The 21,842-nt window shown below is 44.9% G+C and overlaps 1 protein-coding gene across 2 annotated transcripts in view; it reads left to right on the top strand.

Annotated features, from left to right (window-relative positions):
* The first annotated feature begins 220 nt into the window (after window positions 1–220).
* The window catches only part of MREG (melanoregulin), a 78,247-nt gene continuing 56,625 nt past the window's right edge, over window positions 221–21,842 (top strand). Inside the window, exons 1-2 of one of the 2 annotated variants that reach the window (XM_003907922.5) lie at window positions 221–1,408; window positions 20,346–20,505. In XM_003907922.5, the coding sequence (XP_003907971.1) occupies window positions 1,314–1,408; window positions 20,346–20,505 (255 nt within the window). In that variant the 5' untranslated portion in view covers window positions 221–1,313. Of the gene's footprint in view, window positions 1,409–1,467; window positions 1,490–20,345; window positions 20,506–21,842 lie in introns of those variants that run through there. The other variant, XM_031651497.1, reaches the window with a different exon arrangement.

The following is a 21,842-nucleotide window of genomic DNA, read 5'->3' as shown; positions in this document are numbered from 1 at the left end:
CTGGAGTGCAGTGGTGTGATCTCGGCTCACTGCGACCGCCGCCTCCCGGGTTCAAGCAATTCTCCTGCCTCAGCCTCCTGAGTAGCTGGGACTACAGGAGCGTGCCACCACGCCCGGTTAATTTTTGTAGCTTAGTAGAGATGGGGTTTCACCATGTTGGCCAGGATGGTCTCGATCTCCTGACCTCGTGATCCGCCCCCCTCGGCCTCCCAAAGTGCTGGCATTACAGGGGTGAGCCACCGCGCCCGGCCTATCCAATAGATATTCTTGCAGATGTGTTCAAATACGTTGGTTCAAGAATGTTCACTGCAGCATTATCTTAATAACAAAAGGCTGGAATCCACCCATATGTCTATCAATAGGGGTCTGAGTAAGTAACATGTGGGCATCCTTAAAACTGCTTAGCATGAAACTATTAAAATGAGAGGAGGATATCCACGCGCTGACATGGGGCAGCCTCCATGATACCTGAGTCAAACTAGCCAGGTGCAGAAATGTGTGGAGTTTGCCGCTGTCTGGGTCAAAGGGAGGAGGACAGGCACATATATTAACAAGTCTGTACAAGCACAAATAAATACAACTGCATATAAATAAATAACTCTGGAAACTCACAAGTGGTTGCTTCACAAATAGGGGCTACTTAAGGACTAGGAGGTTTGAAAACAATTTTTCAAATCATTGTAAATATATTACTTAAAAAAAAAAACGACAACAAAAAAACCCCCTACGTCTAGATGCATCAATCCATGCTCTTTTGGTAACTTTTACTCTGTGTGGAGCTGACATCAAAAACATGCCCAAAACTCTGCTTTGAAGGCGTGTGGGGGTGGATAAGGAACTTTAATTTCCTCGCGCAGTGAAGCCAATAAAAGGTATGAATAGATTCAGCCCAACCTCGTGCTCTGTGGCTCTAGGGCTTTCCCCTCTCCGCCCTCCCCCAGCCTGGCTGCCAGTCTTCGGTGCCCTGCGATTTTGAGGACTGGCTGGAGTCCCTGCTTCCCCCTTAGAGGGCGGCAGCGGGGCGTCTCGGGGACGCATGCGCCCCAAATTGCGCTCGGGGAATTAAAAGAGAGGGAAAAAAGCCCCAAGAAAACTCACGCCCCAAACAAAACGCAAGTAGAGGAGGGCGCGCGGCCTGCAGCCCTCGCCCGCGTCCCCGGCCGCGGCGTGATGCGCGCGGACCAGCCCGCGACGCTCGGGCTGCCGCTGTCCCCGCACCTGGACGCCGGCCCGGTGGCCGCGCCCCAGCCTCGATCGCTCGCTGCGGCGACAGGCCCCCAGGCTCTCGGCGCCGGTGGGGCCCTTCGCTCTCCATGGGGCTGAGGGACTGGCTGAAGACCGTGTGCTGCTGCTGCCGGTGCAAGTGCCTGGAGGAGCGCGCCCTGCCTGAGAAGGAGCCCCTGGTCAGGTGGGTGTACCGCCCGGGCCGGGATCTGGGCTTACCTGGGCCGAGGCCGGGCGCCGGGAGTGTGGACACCTGTGTGCTTGTGTGAGTTGGGGAGGTGGGCTTGCTGGAAGGGCACGCGGAGGCGCCATCTCAGCCCCTTGGTTCCTTATAGGATGTTTTGCGTTTAATTCTTGGGTAAGATTTTTGCCGAAAAGCACAAATCTTCGGAGACACCTGAGACCCAGCTGGATGTCTGTACAAAGTGCCAAGAATTCGGGTGTCCTGCCTGGGCAGGGAAGTAAGGGAGAGAAGTTGATCAGAAGTTTCCATAGGGGTCTGATAAAATACAGCTGTGACTGGGTATTTGATCGGTATATTACAGTGAAACGGGCGGCTGTGGATTTCTGTGTCATTCAGCAAAAAAAGTTGTCTGTTTCTCATTCAATTTTATTAACCCAGAGAAGACGATTCCAGTGACTGAGTATGAGGAAATATTTTTCACATGAAAAAAACGCATGTTTCATCAAGGGGCAGCCTATTCACTAGGATGTTGATTCATTACAGGTTAAAAGTGTGAGGAAATGTAATGCTCATTAGCAATAAGCTAAGAGGCTTTGTGAAGAGACCATACCGGCCCAGTTTTGTTCAGGGCTGTGATTTTAAGCAATGATTTTCTATCTCGAGTTTGCTGAAATCGAGGCTGGACTAGGTCATGCCTCAGGGGTAGACATGACAGAAACAGAGTATTTAAAATGGAATTAGGAAACAGTATTTCAGGTGGAACCCCAGGGTTGAGTAAGCCTATACCGAAGCCAGGGTTTCTTTCTTTTGAAGTATGCAAGTCACGTAATACAGCTTGCACAACTTTTTCTAAGGGATAATTTACCTTTTCTTACTCTATCAAGTCCAAACACCCCCTTGACTTTGGAGATCTTACATAACCCCTTCCTGCCTGTCCACTGTGATTTTCCAGTACATTGAACAGTGTACACTCCTTGAGGCCGTGGGAATAATCCACTCATTCACTCCAACCCTCCCTCAAGTGGTGACCTTTATCCTTGCTCCTCCTTACCAAAAGCTGTTTTCAAGGCCTTCTCAAGCAATCTTCTTTGATTACTTTGCCCTTATCCATCTTCCTCTTGTAGGATGTAGGACTTAGAAATTACCATCTACTCCTTGCTGTTTGGTGAGCACACATGTATATAAACATGTAACTCATGTATATTATATATATAAAGTCATACACACAATACACGGTGTTTTTGATTGCTCTTGTCGATGGCACTCCCACTTAGATTTTTAGATTATTGTGGGTAGGGAGAAATGGAATACTCTATCTGTAATCTAATGGGTAGTGGGCAACTACAATCTAGAATTTTATGCTTAGGTTATATGCTGAACTTGTCAGGGCTCTTAGTAACATGAAATATAGGCTTGAGCTTAGTTTCATCCTCAGAGGCCTGTGTATTTCCAGTTTTCTGTCCGGGATTGCTGTTTCTGTTAATAGTTCTGGTGGTTTTAAGATCTAGACCCTCTCCTGTCTTGGCTTCTGTCTAGTGAGTACAAGTCAGTGAATTTTGCATGTGATTTTAAGAAGCCCCAGGGTCAATTGGAGCGGAATAGCATAGTGCTTGTGAATCAGGTTGCCTGGAAGGAGTCTGCTCACCCAACTGGGTGACCTGGCACAAGTTATTAAAATTATTTGTGCCTCAATTTCCTCATCTGTAAAATGGGGATGATAATGGTACATACTTCAAAGGGTTGCTGTGAGAGACCAAAGGAGATAATACATATAAAGTGCTTAGTAGAGAGTGTGACACATGGTTAACACTCAATAAATTGTAGTAATTAATTATCATTGTTATTCTGAGCATGTGGGTATGAGTGGACTGGTCTCATGTGGTTTAGTGTCATGCTGGCGTCATTTCCATATAAGAATATTTGGGAAGAACAGCTTATTAATGGATACGTGGAACAGTGGCATGTGTGTATATGGGTACCTGCAGGTTCTTTCCTACACAAGGCATCTGAAGATTGGATCTGAAAAGTTTTTTTAGTTGATTTAAAAATTTTTTAAAGTATGCAATTCCGTAGTTTTTAGTATATTCACCAAGTTGAGCAACCATCACCACTGTCTTTTTTTTTTTTTTTGAGATGGGGTCTCGCTCTGTCGCCCAGGCTGGAGTGCAGTGGCGCGACCTCGGCTCACTGCAAGCTCCGCCTCCCAGGTTGACGCCATTGTCCTGCCTCAGCCTCCCGAGTAGCTGGGACTACAGGTGCCCGCCACCATGCCTGGCTACTTTTTATTTGTATTTTTAGTAGAGATGAGGTTTCACTATGCTGGCCAGGATGGTCTTGAACTTGTGACCTCGTGATCCACCCGCCTTGGCATCCCATAGTCGTAGGATTACAGGCATGCGCACTATCTAATTCCAGCAGGTTTCATCACCCCCAAAAAGAAACACCATACCCTTTTGCAGTCACTCTTCCCTCTCTTCCTGCCGCCACTGAGGCAACCACTAGTCTACTTTTTGACTCTATGGATTTGTCTGTTCTGGACATTTTGTATAAATGGAATTATGCAATATGTGGCCTTAGGTATCTGGCTTATTTCACTTCACAGAATGGTGTCAAGGTTCATTGTGCTTTAGCATGTATCAGCACTTCATTCCTTTTTATGGCTAAAGATTTCATTGTATGGCTCTATCACAGTTTGTTTATCCATTTATTAGTGGATAGACATTTTGATTGTTTCTACTTTTGGGCTATTATGAGTGCTGCTGTGAACATTCATATACATACAGATTTCTGTGTAGATGTGTGTTTTCAGCTCCCTTGGGTAAATACAGTATATCTAACTTTTTGAGAAGCTGGCGTGCTATATACAAAAATGACTGGTTTGAAATCTTGATGTGGTGAAATCCTGTGGGCAGATGGTCCGAATTATTATTTTATTAAGAACATCATTCTTCATGTCGATTTTTTTCCATCTATAAAAAAAGTTTTGTTCAGACATCTTTTGTTCCCAAACTAAATCCTTTACTGATTGAAAGAATGGTTTCCATGTTTTCACTCCCTAAGGCAATAGTGCATGGAAGAGGTGAGGTCAGGGAAGACATTTGTCACCTGTGTGCATGATCACCTCCAGTCCTTTTCCAAAATGCACCAGGGACTCTTGTTCATTCAGGAAAAACCACGGTTGGTCCCAGCTCATTTGCCAGACTGACAATACCACTGATGACATTGGTCCTTTTGACCTTGGTCCTTTTGCTTTTTCTGGAACCATGTCCCTGCGGGGGGAATGCCTGTGCTTTCTCTGATTTTCATCTGTATTTCTCTCTGGCCCACTAGTTTTCTTCCTTCCTTCCTTTCTTCCTTCCTTCCTTCCTTCCTTCCTTCCTTCCTTCCTTCTTTCTTTTCTTTTCTTTCTATTCTTTCTTTCTTTCCCCTTTCTCTAGAAATCTGCTGAGGCTTCACTCAACTAAAAATTTGTCCTGCTGTAGTCCTGCCCTTCAACTCCTGTTCTCTGCTGTTCACTGTATAACACACAAACGTCTTTAAAGAATAGTAAACTGTACCCCCACCTGCTTCTTCACCTTTGTATTTTCCCCCCACTTAGAATCACCTGGTAAATTTGCTTAAAATGCAGCTTTTGGGACTCATCCCTAAAGATTGTGACTCACTGGGTCTGGGATGGAGCCTGGAATTCTGCATTTCGGTAAATATACCAGGTAGTTTTGCTGAAGGTGGTCTAGGAACACGCTTTGAGAAGCACAGCTCTAAATGCTGATGCTCAAGATGGGACTGAAGGGTTGCATCCATTTGGGTAGCATCCATTTATTAAGTGAGTAGTTATTGGGCTTCTACTGTTTGCCAGGCACTGAAATCTGGTTTCTGCCTCTGGTATAATTACATGAAAAGTGCTCTCTTCAAAGAGAAAGAAATTGGATGTTCTTTTCTCAGTGTACATGGAATACCTCTGTGCAGACTATTCATCCTTTCTTTTACATTTTCTGCTGCCCTGGCTTCTCTGATTTTGCTTTCTCTAGTCTTTTTGTCTGTAAACCTGATCAACCTCATCATGCAGGTTTTCTTCCTGGTGCCATTGCCAATGCCAAAATTGTTAGCAGAGACACCTTTTTGTTTTCTTTACTTTTTAAAACTCTGCTCAGATTTTAAAGACTACCTTTTCAGTTGCCACCTTTTTGATGAAGTCTTAGAAATTCTCCCCAAGAAGTTATGGTATCTCGTTTCTTTCTTTTTACCCCTCAGGTCACTTACTGCATTTTGCCTAGTATTACGTTATAAGGTGGGTGGTATAGTTCCAGTGAAATTGGAGAGGCTGAATCTTACCTTAGTATCCTCTGTGGTGCCCAGCACAGTGGTCTACATGGAATAAGAACTGAATAAATCCTTTTTTTCTCTCTCGAGACGGAGTCTTACTATGTTGCCCAGGCTGGAGTGCAATAGCATGATCTCAGCTCATTGCAACCTCTGCCTCCTGGATTCGAGTAATTCTCCTGCCTCAGCCTCCTGAGTACCTAGGATTACAGGTGCACCCCACCATGCCCAGCTATTTTTTGTATTTGTAGTAGACACGGGGTTTCACCATGTTGGCCAGGCTGGTCTCGAACTCCTGACCTCGTGATCCTCCCGCTTCGGCCTCCCAAAGTGCTAGGATTACAGGTGTGAGCCACCGCATCAGGCCCATAGTTTTTGATTAGTAATAATTACAATGAATGTTCGTTTATTAATTGCTTTCTATGTGTAAAAATTTTAAATGGTATTTAAAGTAAAATATTGTGAAGAATAATAAAGCTAATACCCACAGCTAGCTACCCTAGCACTCACCTTAAGAAAGAAAACGTTAAATAGAGTTGAGTGACGCACATATTTCTGCATAGCCGCATCCTGCTCTCACCTGCAGTGGTGACCTTTCCACTGAATCTGTGTTTAGTTTTCTTAAACATGATGCATACTGGCTCTGTGAACCAAGCCTAGTGGGAGTTAGGAGACCAGAGTCCTCATCCCAGCTATTAACCAGCTGTGAGATCCTGGGGAAGTCTCCTAACTTCCTTGAACCTTAGTTTCTTCTTTTGTAGAATAAGGAGATGAGACTTTAATCATGATCTTGAAGGGCTGTTCCAGGCTTGATTGTCCTCTGCCCACGGACTTGTGTGAGCTGACGTTCTGTTTGACCCAACGTGGAATACAGAGCAGTGAGGCTGGCTGTAGTGCCGGGAAGGAGGCTGAAGACCCAGGAAATGTGAATCCTGACCTTTTGTCTAACTCTTCTGTCCAGAGCTGTCTCAGCAGTGAATAATTTTGAGTGAGCAATTTTTATGGAAGGAGCAATTTTTATGGAAGCAATTTTTGTGGAAGGAAGAACAAGTCTGGGCCTGGAGAAAGGACACATGGCCTGATTCTAACACAGCCTTGATCCTAACCCAGGCTTCAGTCCCAAATATTTGAATCATCTACTCACTGTTTTCTCATGTTTTCCCCAATTTTAGGACTGTCATCTAAGAGTCACAATATCAACTGTCCATATAAGGTTTGAGGTTCTGTATGCCACTCTCCCCTACACTGACCACATTTCTAAAACAGGGTAAATAGTGATCAAACAACAACAACAACAACAACAACAATAAACCGGTATGCATTGAGGAGAGGATAATGATGCAAATAGATTGTTTTTGTGTGGCTAGATCATTGATCATTTGTCTGTAAAATAGTGAGTGGCTTTTGGTTCAAAATTTCATGTTATTAATTAAAAGAAATACTTGGAGTATGTAATCACCAGTTTTCTGGGGTTGCCACCACCACTTCCCATAAATGTGGTGGCTTTTAAAACAAGATAAATCTATTCTTTCACAGTTCTAGAAGCCACAAGTCTGAAATCAAGGTTTCAGCAGGGCCACAGTCCTTCCAAAGGGTCTAGGGGAGAATCATTTTTCACTGATTCCAGCTTCTGGTGGCTCCCAGTGTCCCTTGGCTTGTGGCCACACAGCCTCATTGTTTGCCTCCCTTCATCTTTGATGTGTCTCTCCTCTGTGTCTAAAATCTCCCTCTCTTTTCTCTTATGAGGACACCAGTGATTGGATTTAGAGTCTGCCCTAAAACCTAGGATGATTTCGTCTCAAGATCCTTGACTTAATTACATCTGCAAAGCCCTTGTTTTCAAATAAGGTCATAATTATAGCTACTGGGGATTAGGACTTGGACATATCTTTTGGGGGGAAACTATTCAACCCATTACAGAATGCTTTTGGAAAGATGTGTGAGCCCAAAGCATTGGTTATTATTTCACTTTTGTAGCATAGCTTTCTTCCATCAATGATAAGAGCATGCTCTTACCGTATAAAAATCTACCTGAGGCCAGGTGCGGTGGGTCATACCTGTAATCCCAGCACTTTGGGGGGCCAAGGCAGGCAGATCACCTGAGGTCAGGAGTTTGAGACCAGGCTGGCCAACATGGTGAACCCCGTCTCTATTAAAAATTAAAAAAAAAATTAGCCAGACGTGGTGACAGGCACCTGTAATGCCAGCTACTTGGGAGGCTGAGGCAGGAGAATAGCTTGAACATGTGATTCTTCTGAGCATGTTTGTGTTCCTGGTGGCACAGCTGCAGTCACCTTTAAGAAGAGAGATGCTCAGGTCCTCTGGCACCATGGAGCCTACTGCCATGTACGAACTAATACAGACATCAGAGGCCTGGGAGATGCTGAGTCAGGACACAAAAGAGCTGGCTGTGGTGTAAACATCATGCACTGAGGGATCTTTCACAAGGGTTACTTTGAACTTTTTCAGGGAAGTGCAATTGTTACTCTCTAACTTCTATTAGCTGTTAATAACTGATAAACATCATTACATCTGTCTGATTTTTCAAAAGCAAAAGAAGAAATGGAAAGAATGAACAATGATAGCCATGTTTTTATGCGTGGCTCTCTCTTAAGCCACCCAAGAGGACCATATAATGAGCTTCCAAATCTATTTTGCTCCTTGTTCATCTCGATGCCCACCTGCAGCTTCCATTCATGATAACAAACTTGATGCCCTCTGCAGGCAATGAATGGAGAACAGATGTCACTGTTTTGTTTTTCTACAGTGCCTGAATTCCTGTGAGGGAAAAGTAAAATAAAATCTCAGTTTGCTCTAGGTGACTATTTTGTGCCCACACAAAGGATCATTCTAAAAAGGAATTGATCAGGGCCTTCAGGTGTGGGCCAAATTCAAAACAAACTGAATTTTCCCGAATGACCCACAGATAGAAAGCATTTACAACAGTGCCTAGTCTGTCACAAGCACTAAGCCCAATCTGTGCAGGATCAGGAGCATGAGGGCAGGGAAGATGAACTTCCCTGTCAGAGACACTTTCCTCCTCAACTCAGTCTCTGCCCCAAACAATGTGACTCAAACTAAACCATTTCTTCTATATCTGTTAATAAAATCCCCACCATAGCCCTATCAGGCACAGCTGTTTCTTGTTGTCTGTGGTAGTTAGATTCTGTAAAGTCACTTAAACACTCAATTAGTGAATACTGAACCATTGTTCCTAGGGGAAATACAGGGTTAGGTTCCTGTGAGCCGATGGCAGGATTAGATCCCTGTCAACCAATCAATACATAACATTGTTTTATGGGTTTCTGCCTAAAGACACCTTATTTAATATATATTGTTGATCTATCAATATTGAACTCTTGGCCAACACCCTATATCTCACGTTGGAGTGAAGCTTATCCAACATGTATGCTAGCACTTCAGCACTACATTTTGGGAGATATTCTAAACAGTGAAATTGCCAGCTAAAAGTACAAAAATGCAAAAAAAAAAAAAAAGCCGCTAAGTAGGGGTTGGGTGTGGTGGCTCACACCTGTAATCCCAGCACTTTGGGAGACCAAGACAGGTGGAGCACTTGAGATCAGCAGTATAAGACCAGCCTGGCCAACATGGTAAAACCCCGTCTGTACTAAAAATACAAAAATTACCTGGGCGTGGTGGCACGTGCCTGTATTCCCAGCTACTCTGAAGGCTGAGGCAGGAGAATCACTCGAACCTGGAGGCGGAGGTTGCAGTGAGCTGAGATTGAGACACTGCACTCCAGCCTGGGTGACAGAGCGAGACTCCATCTCAAAATATATAAATAAATAAAATGTTGCTAAGTGATCACAAAAAGGACACTTGTTTCCAATCTGATAGCTGAACCAAGAAGCCTGAGTGTTGCCTTTTGACCTCAGCTGGGTTGTGCATCTCAGGCAACTCTAAATTTTGTGCCACTCTAGGCACGTTCACGAATGGCCTTGGAAACATCACTAGTATTGATTTTGGGGTTACAGGTAAATTTTGACGAGTGGGCGAATTTGCAAATACAGAATCTGCAAATAATGAGGATTGGCTGTAATTATGTCTGCCATCCCCACTTGGCCACTGAGGAAACTGAGGCACAGAGAACTTCAGTAACTTGCTTAGAGGCACATGTGGTTGAACTGGGATTCATATGCTAGTAGATTTCAATGCCATAGAAAGAGCAGAGCCCTTCGCGCCGAGAGGTATGGAACTAGCTGCTTACGTGGTGTGTGTTAGAAATTGTGTTTGGAGTTTGAATCTTTCCCTGAATTGTTATAGCCTGGGGTCCAGAAACACTGGGCCTTTTCCTGCATTGAGGCTAGGGAAACCAGATGCCAGTGGGAAAGAAGGGTGGGGGAAGGGAGGGCTCACAACATGTAAAAGGGAATCACCACCAACTCTAGAAGTATCATAATCTTTTACATTTGTAGAGTTTTTCATTTTACAGTGTGGACTCTCCTGACCTTGGAGCTGATCAAATCGTCTTCTCCCCGTTGGAAGGGCTTTTAGAAAGTGTTGACGAGTATGTTTATGTCAGTGAGATTTCTCAGACCGGGGCCCAGATGGCCTGACTTTTTTCCCACCACATACTATTGGGTTTTCCAGAGCCAGGTCTCTGAGCAGATTGGGAAGATTGGCACACCTCATCTGTGCCTTCCTGCAGAAACCTGCAGTTTACAAAGCTCCGGGGCCAGACAGTGATTCACAGGAAGTGCCTGCAGGGGCACAAAGGGTTTGTACTGAAGGAAAGTGCCCTAGATGGAAGATTCTCATTGCAAGGCTGGCACTTTTGCCTGCTTGAAAGACAGGGGAGTGATAGGGGAGGGCCAAAGGGGCGTGAATGCGGTCCCGGGGACAGGGCTTTATCCCCAACAAGTAGGAGGGAAGCTCTTTATAAGAAGTCAGCTGTCCAAAATGCACAAGGATGACTTTTAAAGGTTTTCTTCCCCGGAAAGCCACAGCATCCCTCTTCTTTTTTTGTGACTTGCATTAGTCAGTCTTAGTGCCGTTGGAAGTTCCCGAGAAGATGAAATTTCTTTCTCCTACACATTGTGTGAGAGTTTGCTGGAACTTTTTATTCTCTAGAATCTTGAAGTGATCTTATCAGTACACCACCTATGTTTAAAAAGTAAACTCTGCTTAAATGCTGGGTAAAATAGTTTATTCCTTTAGCAACTAAAGTTGTTGTAGTCTTGTTAATAAATATTTGTTTTGTGACAGTTATATACCATGCACTCTATTCTTTTGTGCCCTTTTAGGAAATAATTTTGGTGACATAGTGTGCAACAAAAGAACCCTGAACTGTTTGACACCGTCCTGAATCGGCTTTTACTTAGCTTTTTTTTTTTTTTTACAAAAATCTTTTAAAAACATATGTTCAAATGTGTGATATTACAGACAAAAAACCGTACACAAATATGTTCAGTATAAAGCATAACTATAGGCTGGACGCTGTTGGCTCATGTCTGTAATCCCAGCACTTTGAGAGGCCGAGGCAGGTGCATCACTTGAGGTCAAGAGTTCGAGACCAGCCTGGCCAACATGGCGAAACTCCGTGTCTACTCAAAAAAAAAATTAGCTTGGTGTGGTGGCGGCACTTATAATCCCAGCCACTCTGGAAGCTGAGAAAGAAGAGTCACTTGAAGTTGGCAGGCAGAGGCTGCAGTGAGCCAAGACTGCACCACTGCACTCCAGCCTGGGTGACAGAGGTAGACCCTGTCTCAAAAATAAAATAAAATAAAATAAAAAGAATAACTAGAAAGTGAACACTCCTGTAACCACCTCCCATGGCGAGAGATAGCTATTGCCAGCCCTTATCTCCTCCTCGATCATATCTAGACTTCTAGCTTTCCCACCTATGTGTGCACCTTAAAGATGTACTTTTGTATTGCTTGCCTTTAAACTTTGCATAAACGGGATCAAACTGTGTGTTCTCATAGAACTCACTTTGTTGGTAGAGCTTTGGGAGATTCCTCCGTGGTGTTGTGTGTAGGCTTGTTCGTGGTTCTTACTGCGTTAGAGTGTATTCCATTTTGTTCCCCTATTCTACTCTTGGTGGACTTTTGGGTGGTTTCCAGTTTGGGGCTATGAAGTATGGTTTAAAGTCAGCATATAAGGTGAAATTAGTTATTCATCCCTCAGTCATACTGGCCTGCCCCTGGTTCCTCAAATATACCACCTACACCCCTGCCTCAGGACCTTTGCACTTCCTGCCTGCCCTGCCTTGAAGACTCTTTCTCTGGTTTTCTGTGTGGATAACTCCTTCACTTTATTTAGATCTCTGCTCAAAGTCATTTTATCAGAACATTCTTCCCTGACCATTCTCTTAAAACCGTGCCCCACTCTTCACTGTGTCCCTTACTCACTATGTATTTCTTTATAGTCCTGAATATCATGGGACATAAACATATGTGCTTATCATCTGCTTCCTTCCACAAGACTGTAAGGCGAATTTTCATAAATTTAAACAGCTAAAAAAATGTTAGGAGCTCGTCTGTGAGCCTGAAGACACAGAGTCATACTCATCTGTACAGTTCAGAGCCCTGTGAACTTGGGAAACAAGGGTGCATTGGGTCAGGAAATATTTATTGAGCATATACTATGTGCCAGGCACTGGGTTTTTTTTTTTTTTTTTTTTTTTTTTTTTGAGGCAGAGTCTAACTGTCGTTTAGGCTGGAGTGCATTGGCACGATCCTAGCTCACTGCAACCTCCGCCTCCCGAGTTCAAGTGATTCTCCTGCCAGGCACTGTTTTAAGCACTTGAGATATATCACTGAGCAAAGTAGATGCAGATCCCTGTCCTAGTGGCTTTTATTCTAGTGGTGGCGGTGGTAGTGGTGGGGGGCACAATAAACAGTAATAAGTAAACTAGGAGATAAATAAGTTTGTAGGAAACAAAAGTAGAGCAAGGGAGGGAGCATGTTGCAATTTTAAATAGGTTGGTCAGGGCAGGCCTTGTTGAGGAGGTGGTGTTTAAACAAAGACTTGCGGGAGAGGGAGGAGTGAGGATGTGGCTGTCAGGAGAAAAACATTCTAGGCAGATGGAGATCAGCCAGTGCAAGGCCCTGGGGTCAGGGTGTGACTGATGGGTTCAGGGAACCGAAGAGGACAGGGTGGTGGGACTATCACTGCAGGCCTGTGGACCACTGCAGGACTTTGGCTTATCCCATAGGCCAAATGGGTTAGCCACTGGCAGGTTTTGAGCTGAGGGATGACATGATCTGATTTACATATTAAAATGGTCACTTCAGCCATCCTGTTAATAAAGAGAAATAGGTGAGTAAAAAAGATAACTGCAGAAATTCTTATGCAAAACGTAAGAGGCCTTGGCTTAGGGTGTAGTGATAGAGGTGGATGGTTTTTGATTGTGGAGCCAATAGGATTTTCTGATGGATAGGATGTAGGGGATGAGGGAGTGGGGGATGTCGTCAAGGGTCTTGGCCTGAACAATGGGAAGGATGGAGTTGCCATCATCTGAGTGGGGAGCCTGTGGATGGGTTTAGTGGGAAGATCAGGTGCTTGGTCTGGACCACACTGAGCTTGTGTTGTCTGTGAGACATCCCAGGGGAGATGGGAAATTTGAAATTTGGGAGAGAGTACTGAGCTGGGGATTCTGATTCAGGAATCTTCCTCATGTAGATGATGTTTAAAGGTGTGGCACTAGACGAAGTGACCAGGTGTGAATGAAAGCAGAGGAGACACCAACGACTGGGTCTTATCTTCCTCAGCCCTCGTATTTCCTCAGCTGGATGACATAACAGTGCTTGCTTCACAGGGTGCCTGTAAGGACCATCTTCAAGCCTCGAGAGCAGGGCACAGATGTGTGAAGCAGCATCATACGGGGCTCTGCCTCAGTGTGAGAATAGAAAGCCCAAAGGGTAGGAGCACATCAGAGTGGGATGCCAGGAAAGGGGTGCCCAGGGCTTTTCTTCCTTCACACTGAGGCAGGTCACATCTCTGGGGTTGAAGGAAGTCATGAGTGTAGGTGGCAAGTGCTGAGGAAAGTGCTGGAACCAATGGAACAATCGCCCCACCGCACCCCAGCTTGGGCAACACAGCAAGACTCTGTCTCAAAAAATAAAAAATAAATAAAAAAATAAGAAATAAACTTGGGGATAAAACATGTTTAAACACTGGGTCAACTAGGTAAGAGAAAGCCGGTATCTGAAAGAACAAAGGAAGGAGAGATAGAAAGAGAGAAAGGAGAAGGAAAGAGAGAATGAGAGAGAAGGAAAAAGAGAGAGGAGGAGAGGGAGAGAAAGAGAGAAGAGAGGGAGAAAGAGAAGAAGAGGGACAGAGAGAAACCAAGAAAGGACAGGAAGAGAGAGGGGGGAAGAAAGAAAAAAAAGAAAGAAAGAAAAGAGGAGAGGGAGAAAGGAAGGACTGAAGGAAAGACAAAGAAGGAGAGCGAGGAGGGAAGGAAGGCGATGGTGGAGAGGGAGAAGATCTTTGGTTCACCTTCTCCATCCCAGGGAGGTCTCAATAGAGGGAAAAAGGGAAAGGTCTTGAAGCCAGGGGAGGTAGCAGGCCAGCGACTTCCCAGCAGGAAATCAGACCAAAATCTGTGAGTGTCAAGGGCGTGGACCATTGATTGCTGTTGACTGGAGATTTTCTTCCCTTGCTGTTTTCAGAGTTTCAGTCTTAAGCTAGTGGCCACTGCCACATGACCTGTGGGGAGAGCAGTAAAGTCACTGGAACTGCTGGTGTCGGCAGCCAGCCTGTGTGCACTGTATTTTGTGGAGCCTTCCAAGGTCTTTTACATGCAGCCCTTGTTAGTAGTGAGGAATCCTGAGGAACTCTTGGTAAATGGCTTCAATGCTGACTAGCACTTTGCAGCCGTATCCCCAGGCAGAAGTTAGTACCTACAGACCTTTGTCTCTTGTTTAGCTGTAGATTATGTTGAAAGAAAAGACTCTGGATTGATTGGGTCTTGTGCCCCTGGGTGGGATTAAGGGTGAAATCTGAGACTTTTCTCACCCTACCTTTTGAGAGTAAAAGCAGCTTAGTGTGTAACCTCAGAGCCACCTCTCAAACGCCTGACGTTAATAAAATATTTATCATCAGCAGATGGTGGCCAGGGGAAAACAACCACTTTCACTTTCGTTAGAGCCTTTTAGAACTCATGATATGGGGGAGGGAGAGAAAGGGAAGCTTCTGACTTCTGGTCTGTTTCCCCTCATCTGTCCTCCCAGGGGTTTTCAGGCCCAGACCCCTGGGCCTTTGCACTACATTCTCTTGGCACAGGCCCCAGAGCCCTTCATGGTCTGGGATACATAGAGGTTCCAAAGCTGCTTCTCCTTAGGCCATTTGCTGTAGGCTTCTCTCTGTTCTAGTTTCTCTGTCCAAAGGATTAAATGTTTTAAAACAATGTGGCTTGATACCTTGACCTGATGGCTGTGAAGGAGTGAAAGGGGCAGGCCCAGAGAACGGGACCCAGGATCCGGTGAGCCAGGCCAACTCTCACAGATGCTTCTGATGCTGCTGAACGAGCTCACAACCCCTGTGCATTTTCACCAGTATTTTGAAAAAAGTTCTTTCTTTATTTAACAGTGGCACCCCACCTTTCCTACCCCAAAGAAACCTTGCAATTACTGAATAAGAACGAAGCAGGAGCCAGGTCTGGGTCTGGAGAGGGAGCGGGGCAGAGTGGAGGAGCCTGCTCTGTGGCCACCAGCAGGTCAGATCCTGCTGGGAAGGGCCCAGGAGCTCACAGAGATTACCACTGCTGGGAGGCATTGCCCGTCCAGGGGCATAGCAGTTGGTTCTCTTTCCTGATTTACATCATCCCCTGAATATCAGTGACGAGGCAGAGTTGGAGGCTTGTCAGGGGAACACTGCTTCTAATTAGGGCAGGGCTAGATATGGTGAGATCCCAGGAGGCACTCACCTTCTGGAGACATGGGCACTTCTAAACAGGCTGGGGTTGACCTTCCTATAGAGCTTTACTTGGGCTTGTAGATGAAGGATGAGAGGCTAGTGTTTTATGCTGGCTGAAGTCATGCGTGTATGTGTGTGGATGGATGTGATAAGCGAGAGAAAGAGAGGAGAGACAGAGATGCAGAGACAGCTAGAGAGAGGAGAGGAGAAACAGAGAAAGAGGAAAAGAAGCGAGAGTGAGAGAGAGCAAGAGAGAGGAAAGAGAGACAGAGACAGCTAGAGAGAAGAGGGACAGAGAGACAGAGAGAGAGGTTGAGAGAGGGTGGGGAACTGGCCAGGGAGGCAGCTGAGATCGTCATTTTAAAATAGGACAAGAAATTGTGGCTTAGCAAAGTAAAAGGTGGCTAAATTATTCATGGTCTAATGTTATTTTTACTGATTTTTCAGGTACGTACTGGCTCCTTTCTAAAGCTCCTGCTTTAGGGAAATTTTTAAAAGGCGGTACCATGAGTTATGTCTGGGATTTCCTTCAGCAGATTTCGGGGTTACAGCGCAGTTTGTTGCATTCAACAAGTGCTTTTAAGGCAACTGCTGTGTCCTAGGACCCTGCTAGGTGATGTGGGAAAGAAATGTAGAAATGTAGAAGAGAAACTGGATACAACCCCTGCCCTAGAGGAACTGACCCACCTGTTGAGGAGACAAGACATAGAAATGAAACACATCTGGGAGAAGACGGAAGACCGATGTCAGGAAAAGTACCAGGGTTTCATTGCCCCAGAAGTGCATTTATTGTGATGTTGGAAGCCATGGTTGCCGCTCTTGGTGGGAGCTCTGTGCCAGGTCTGGGTGACTCAAGGAGAGTGCGTCCTGGAGACAAGCCCCCAGGGGAACCTGCTGGTTTGTACAGGGAGCATCCACATAGGTAGTCACGATCTGAGCTGCTTCACTGTGAGTTCATCCCTGTCACGGCATTTGGATGCTGAGTTATATGACAGTGGCTTCTCTGGGATCCCCACCCAGGAACTCATGTTGGGGAGACTGTCAGCTGGCTGCCTGGCCCAGAAGAAGTCAAGTACTGCAGTATTCTTGTCCCTATCTGCAAAGGATGGGTCCTGACACCGGGACCCATGCTTGTGTAACATGAGGGGTGGAATGCAGGAGCCCTTGGCTCAAGCCCTGAATATATTATGCAGTGGTTGCATATCATCGGCTGCAGAAAGAAATTGGAGTCAGCATCCTTCATGTTATTGACACTTCTGTGGTGTCCACCTGCTCTTCGGCATTTGTCTTTGTCCTGCCTGATCTCGCTTTCTGGACTCACCTATTCTTTTCTGTCTCCTAATCCCCTAAGACTATTCTTCTGGTTCTCTGACCTGCTTCTGTGATGCCATGAAATGCTGTATATTGCTCCCACATCTAGATCTCTGCCCTGTCCTCGCTCCTAAACCCAGGTCCCTGACATCTCCGTGAACATTCTGCAGACTCATGAGGTCAGCCTTGGCTTCTGCCTCATACGTTGCAGTTAAAGGCATCACCTTTGCTGGTACCTCTGTGCCTCCCATGATGGGCTGCTGTCACCCCTCTCAGATGCTGCTGGAATCAGTCCTCATTTCCACTCTCACTGCTATTTCCCTCACTCTCAACCTCACTTACTTTTATCTCAATCATAATTTCAGAATGTTCAAAATTATGTATTTGTTTAGCGATAGAACCCCATTTTTCCTGAGCCTCAAACAACCTTCCTTCTAGCTCTAACAAAGACTATTTGAATGGAGAAGCTGCTCTGGTTGTGGTTGGTTTGTGGGTTCTTTCTATCTCTGCCAGAGAAGCCCTGCCCATCTGTTTCTCTACTCCTGCCCCACTGTGGTCCCAAGGCCCCCTGACACCAGGACCTCAAAGAGCATGGCTTGAAAATTACCCCTACCCCTGTGTGACAGTTGATTGTGACACCCTCCTAAGCCATCTTCTTGTTCTTCCTTCACCCAGAGTTATTCCTCTAAAATACAGACCTGACATGGCTCAAAAGCCTGTTGATAATGTTGCAGTTCACAGAATGAAGCTTGGACGCCAGCACTACTTTTAATCTGACCCCATATTACCTTTTCTTCTTCATGTCCCTCCATTTTCCTTGCTCCACGCACCACATGCTGCAGTCATGCAGGAATACTTCGATTCCCCAATCCTGTGGTTAGTTCTTGAACTTCCTTCTCATCATACATAACTTATCACTTCTTCCAGTTTGTTCCTACAACAATCTGTGCATGCTTTTTTTTTTTTTTTTTATGTACTGATCTCATTGCATTACAGTTATGTTAAGGGCAGAGACAATATCCCATTTATCTTCATGTCCCCATGGCACCCAGTGCAGGACTCAGTATACAGCAGGCATTTATTCCACATTTGTTGAATAAACAAACAAGGGAACGAATGGAATGAATGAATTTAACATGCTCATTAAAGTTCACATGGGCAGCGCCCAAAGGCATCGTTTTCCTCCTCTTTCACTGGTTCCTCATTCTCAGGAAGAGTCAGGCTGTGGGGCTGCCTGTGTTCTAGCTTTTATGGTATCAGTCAGTAAAAACAGCGTGGTTCTGAGCATAGTGTGCTTGTGCTGTGTCTGATTTCCCATCATCTGCACCTTTCCCCATAGGGCCAGGTACTTTGTTCAGTCCCAGACCCTAAACTTCTGACCTGCAGCCACAGGGATTTCAGGAGCACTGTTCAACATTCAGTCTCTAAACCCCGTGCTGATTCAGGTAGCTGGCCTCCTGCTAGCCTTGGTTCCAAGGTTCTGTCCCCACCTTTTGCCCTAGTTTTTGTAAGTGGGCCCTGGTTGTTGTCCCAATTTATTTTATTTTATTTTATTTTTTTTGTGAGCTGGAGTTTCGCTCTGGTCACCCAGACTGCAGTGTAATGGCGTGATCTCAGCTCACTGCAACCTCTGCCTCCCCAGTTCAATCGATTCTCCTGCCTCAGCCTCTCAAGTAGCTAGGATTACAGGCATGTGTCACCACACCTCGCTAATTTTTGTATTTTTAGTAGAGATGGGGTTTTGCCATGTTGGCCATGCTGGTCTTGAACTCCTGACCTCAGGTGATCCACCTGCCTCAGCCTCCCAAAATGTTGGGATCACAGGTGTGAGCCACCGCGCCTGGCCCTGTCTTTCAAAATTTGAGACTGTGATTGGCAGTCTGACCTGTACATCATCACTCTAGGGCTGGAGCCCCTCCCTAGCTGGGTGGGTTCCTGCTGCTGAACCCCAATCTGGGGACTAGCACTTTGCTTCCTGTTGCAAGATTTCCTTAGTGCCAACTTCTGAGCATCCCATATTGACATCTCAACATTTTGTGTTTCCTTCCACCCCAGGCCTTTGAAGATGCTGTTTCCTTTGCCTGCAACTCTGTTCCTGTTTTTCCACTTAAAGGTGGAAAAACCTTTAAGAAGAGGTGCCCCAGCACCTCTTCTTCATGACGCCTACCTGACGCCTGCCTTCGTGAGGGTTTTCTCTTAGCAGCTTGCGTATGTTCTCACGGCCTCCTGAGCTCCCCCTTAATGGCACTTATCACAATTTTTATTTTATAGTCATATGATCATTCATTAATGTCTTTCCCATACTAGTGAGGTCCAAGGGCAGGGATGATGTCTGTTTTGCTCACAATTTTATTGAGCCCTGTGATTAGCATGTAGTCAGTGCTTTATACATATTACTAGATGAAGTGAATAGCTTCGGTATGACCCTACCTGTCCTTCCCACAGAATTCAACTGGGGGTTACAGAATTAACTGGGGCTGTGTGCAGGCTTGCCCCAGATGTGATGCTCTGTCACTAATCTCTGTAAGTCCACACCCAGGTACCACCTTATAAGGCATAAATCATAAAACAAATGTACAAAACAGGACTGCTGAAATTCTCAGTCAACATTCTGTCTTGTTTATTGAAAGTCTTTGGGTATGCATATTTATTACTTAATTTTCCTGGTGTAAGGAATTTTATAGCTATTATATATCATTGTACTCCAAGTTTACTGTGCTTCCTTGAACTCAGAGCCAGTCAAACGTTCATCCCTTCCTGTTAATCGTTTTCTTTTAATCACACAAGAATTCTATTCCTGGCTGGCCACAGTGACTCACGCCTATAATCACAGCACTTTGGGAGGCCGAGATGGACAGATCACTTAAGGCCAAGAGTTCAAGACCAGCCTGACCAACATGGTGAAACCCTGGCTTTACAAAAAATACAAGAATTAGCCGGGCGTGGTGGCAGGCGCCTGTAATCCCTGCTACTCGGTAGGCTGAGGCAGGAGAATCACTTGAACCTGAGAGGTAGAGGTTGTAATGAGCTGAGGTTGTGCCACTGCACTCCAGCCTGGGTGACAAAGCAAGACTTTGTTTCAAAGCAAAAAAAAAAAAAAAAAAAAAAAAAAAAGAATTGGATTTCCTTTGTTGTCTTAGCTTCTGGGGTACTCAGTGCTGAATTTCATATTTAACTGTAGTAATTACCTCTGCTAAGGTACATCTGTTCTCTGTTCTTTTTAAAGTGATTTATTTGTATTTTTGGTTTGTTTTTACTGCTCTATTGTGTTATGCTTAATTATTAAAGACAATTCAGACCTTTTTGACAATATATTTGTATATTACATTGTATAAGTTTTAGTTGATATTGTATGTTGCATGCATATGATATATAACATTATATATATTATAAAACCCCAATCTTTCCTTTTTTTATACAACAGTGATAGCAATCCGTATTCCTCATTTGGAGCAACTCTGGCGAGGGATGATGAGAAGAATTTATGGAGTATGCCCCATGATGTGTCCCACACAGAGGCAGATGACGACAGAACCCTGTACAATTTGATAGTCATTCGTAATCAGCAGGCCAAAGACTCAGAGGTGAGCACCTTTTGAAGTCTTGCTGTGTGCAGATGATGCTGTATAGCAAAAAATAGTAATTCCTGAGAAGATCAGCTTGAAATAACAAAAAGAATGAAGGATGAGATGTTTGAAATGAAGGGCAGGTATTTCAGCAGCATATATTATCACTGGTTGCTAATTATAGCTAGTCTTGATTGACCTGCTTGATACAGAGATAAGGCTCATTTCTAATTCCTACCTTAATGGCACAAGGCATTAAGGCAATGCTGTTGAAGTGTGTGAAGATAGTTTGCCATCTTAAATGGCTTACCCCGTCCATTTCTAATCTTTCCAGTTGTTTACTAAGCCACAGTTACTTGATTCAGACTGAAGTTTGAAGGGTACTTTGCCTTATCACTAATTTTGAATTAGTGAAGCCTGAATTAGTTTTTTTCCCCTTGTTTAAAGATCCTTAAATTGTGCATATTGATCAGACAGCAGTGGATCCACTATATATTCGAGATTCTTCTTGTGATAAGGCTTGAACCCTCGCAATAACTCTAAATCCAAAGTGATTGATTTAAGAACACTAGAATATTAAAAAGGAGAGAACTCTGTAAGTTAAGAGAAAACAGCAAAGAGGATCGTAGTCTTTTTCTCCTTTCTTTCAAAAGTCATGTTTGAGTTAGGTTTTCCGACTTCTGTGTTCATCCGCTAGCTCTGAGGAGGAAGCTGTACTAAATATACACTCCATGCTTCTTTGTATAGAGGAATTGAGCAGGGTAGGGAACCTTATAGTTGGGTTTAGTATGTATGTTGGCAGCGGGGGGCGGGTGGAGGTGCTGTGGAGCTCGTCTTTTCCTTATCGAGGTTTCTTTATTTTTGGTAATTAATTGCTATCTCCCCCCCCCCCCAAAAAAAAACATATTTTAGCAGGAGGTGATAAACTTTTAGAAGTGCCATGTGTCCCAGTCCTTTTATTCTGATGTGACTTGGATGCTTTGGAGGGGTTAGAGATGCGGATCACAGGGCCGGGGAAGGGCCTGCAGTTGCTTCTGCTCTCGAGGCCTAGGGAAGGGTGGACTGGGACTCCTTCAGTGGCTGCTGTGTAGCATCCCACTAGTGACTGAGCACCCACTACCTCTGGCTGCCCATGTCCCCAGCAAAATCCCCTCTGTGATGGGCAATGCTGAAGGCAAGTCATAAAGCCTGCTGCTGCCAAGAACTGCATTCCCTGGCTGCCCTTTCTGAGCGTATAATTGGGAATGTGTGGCCTTGTTTTCTCTTTAGTGGAAAGAACAAATTCTTACACTCCTATATTACATTAACCAGCTAAAGTTTCCGCTGGTGAAAACAGTCAGTTCTTCTCTTTTCTT

This window comes from Papio anubis, chromosome 10 (genome assembly GCF_008728515.1).
Source record: "Papio anubis isolate 15944 chromosome 10, Panubis1.0, whole genome shotgun sequence".
Classification (NCBI taxonomy): domain Eukaryota; kingdom Metazoa; phylum Chordata; class Mammalia; order Primates; family Cercopithecidae; genus Papio; species Papio anubis.
The sequence above is the reverse complement of the archived record's forward strand: the minus strand, read 5'-3'. Positions and strand labels throughout refer to the sequence as shown.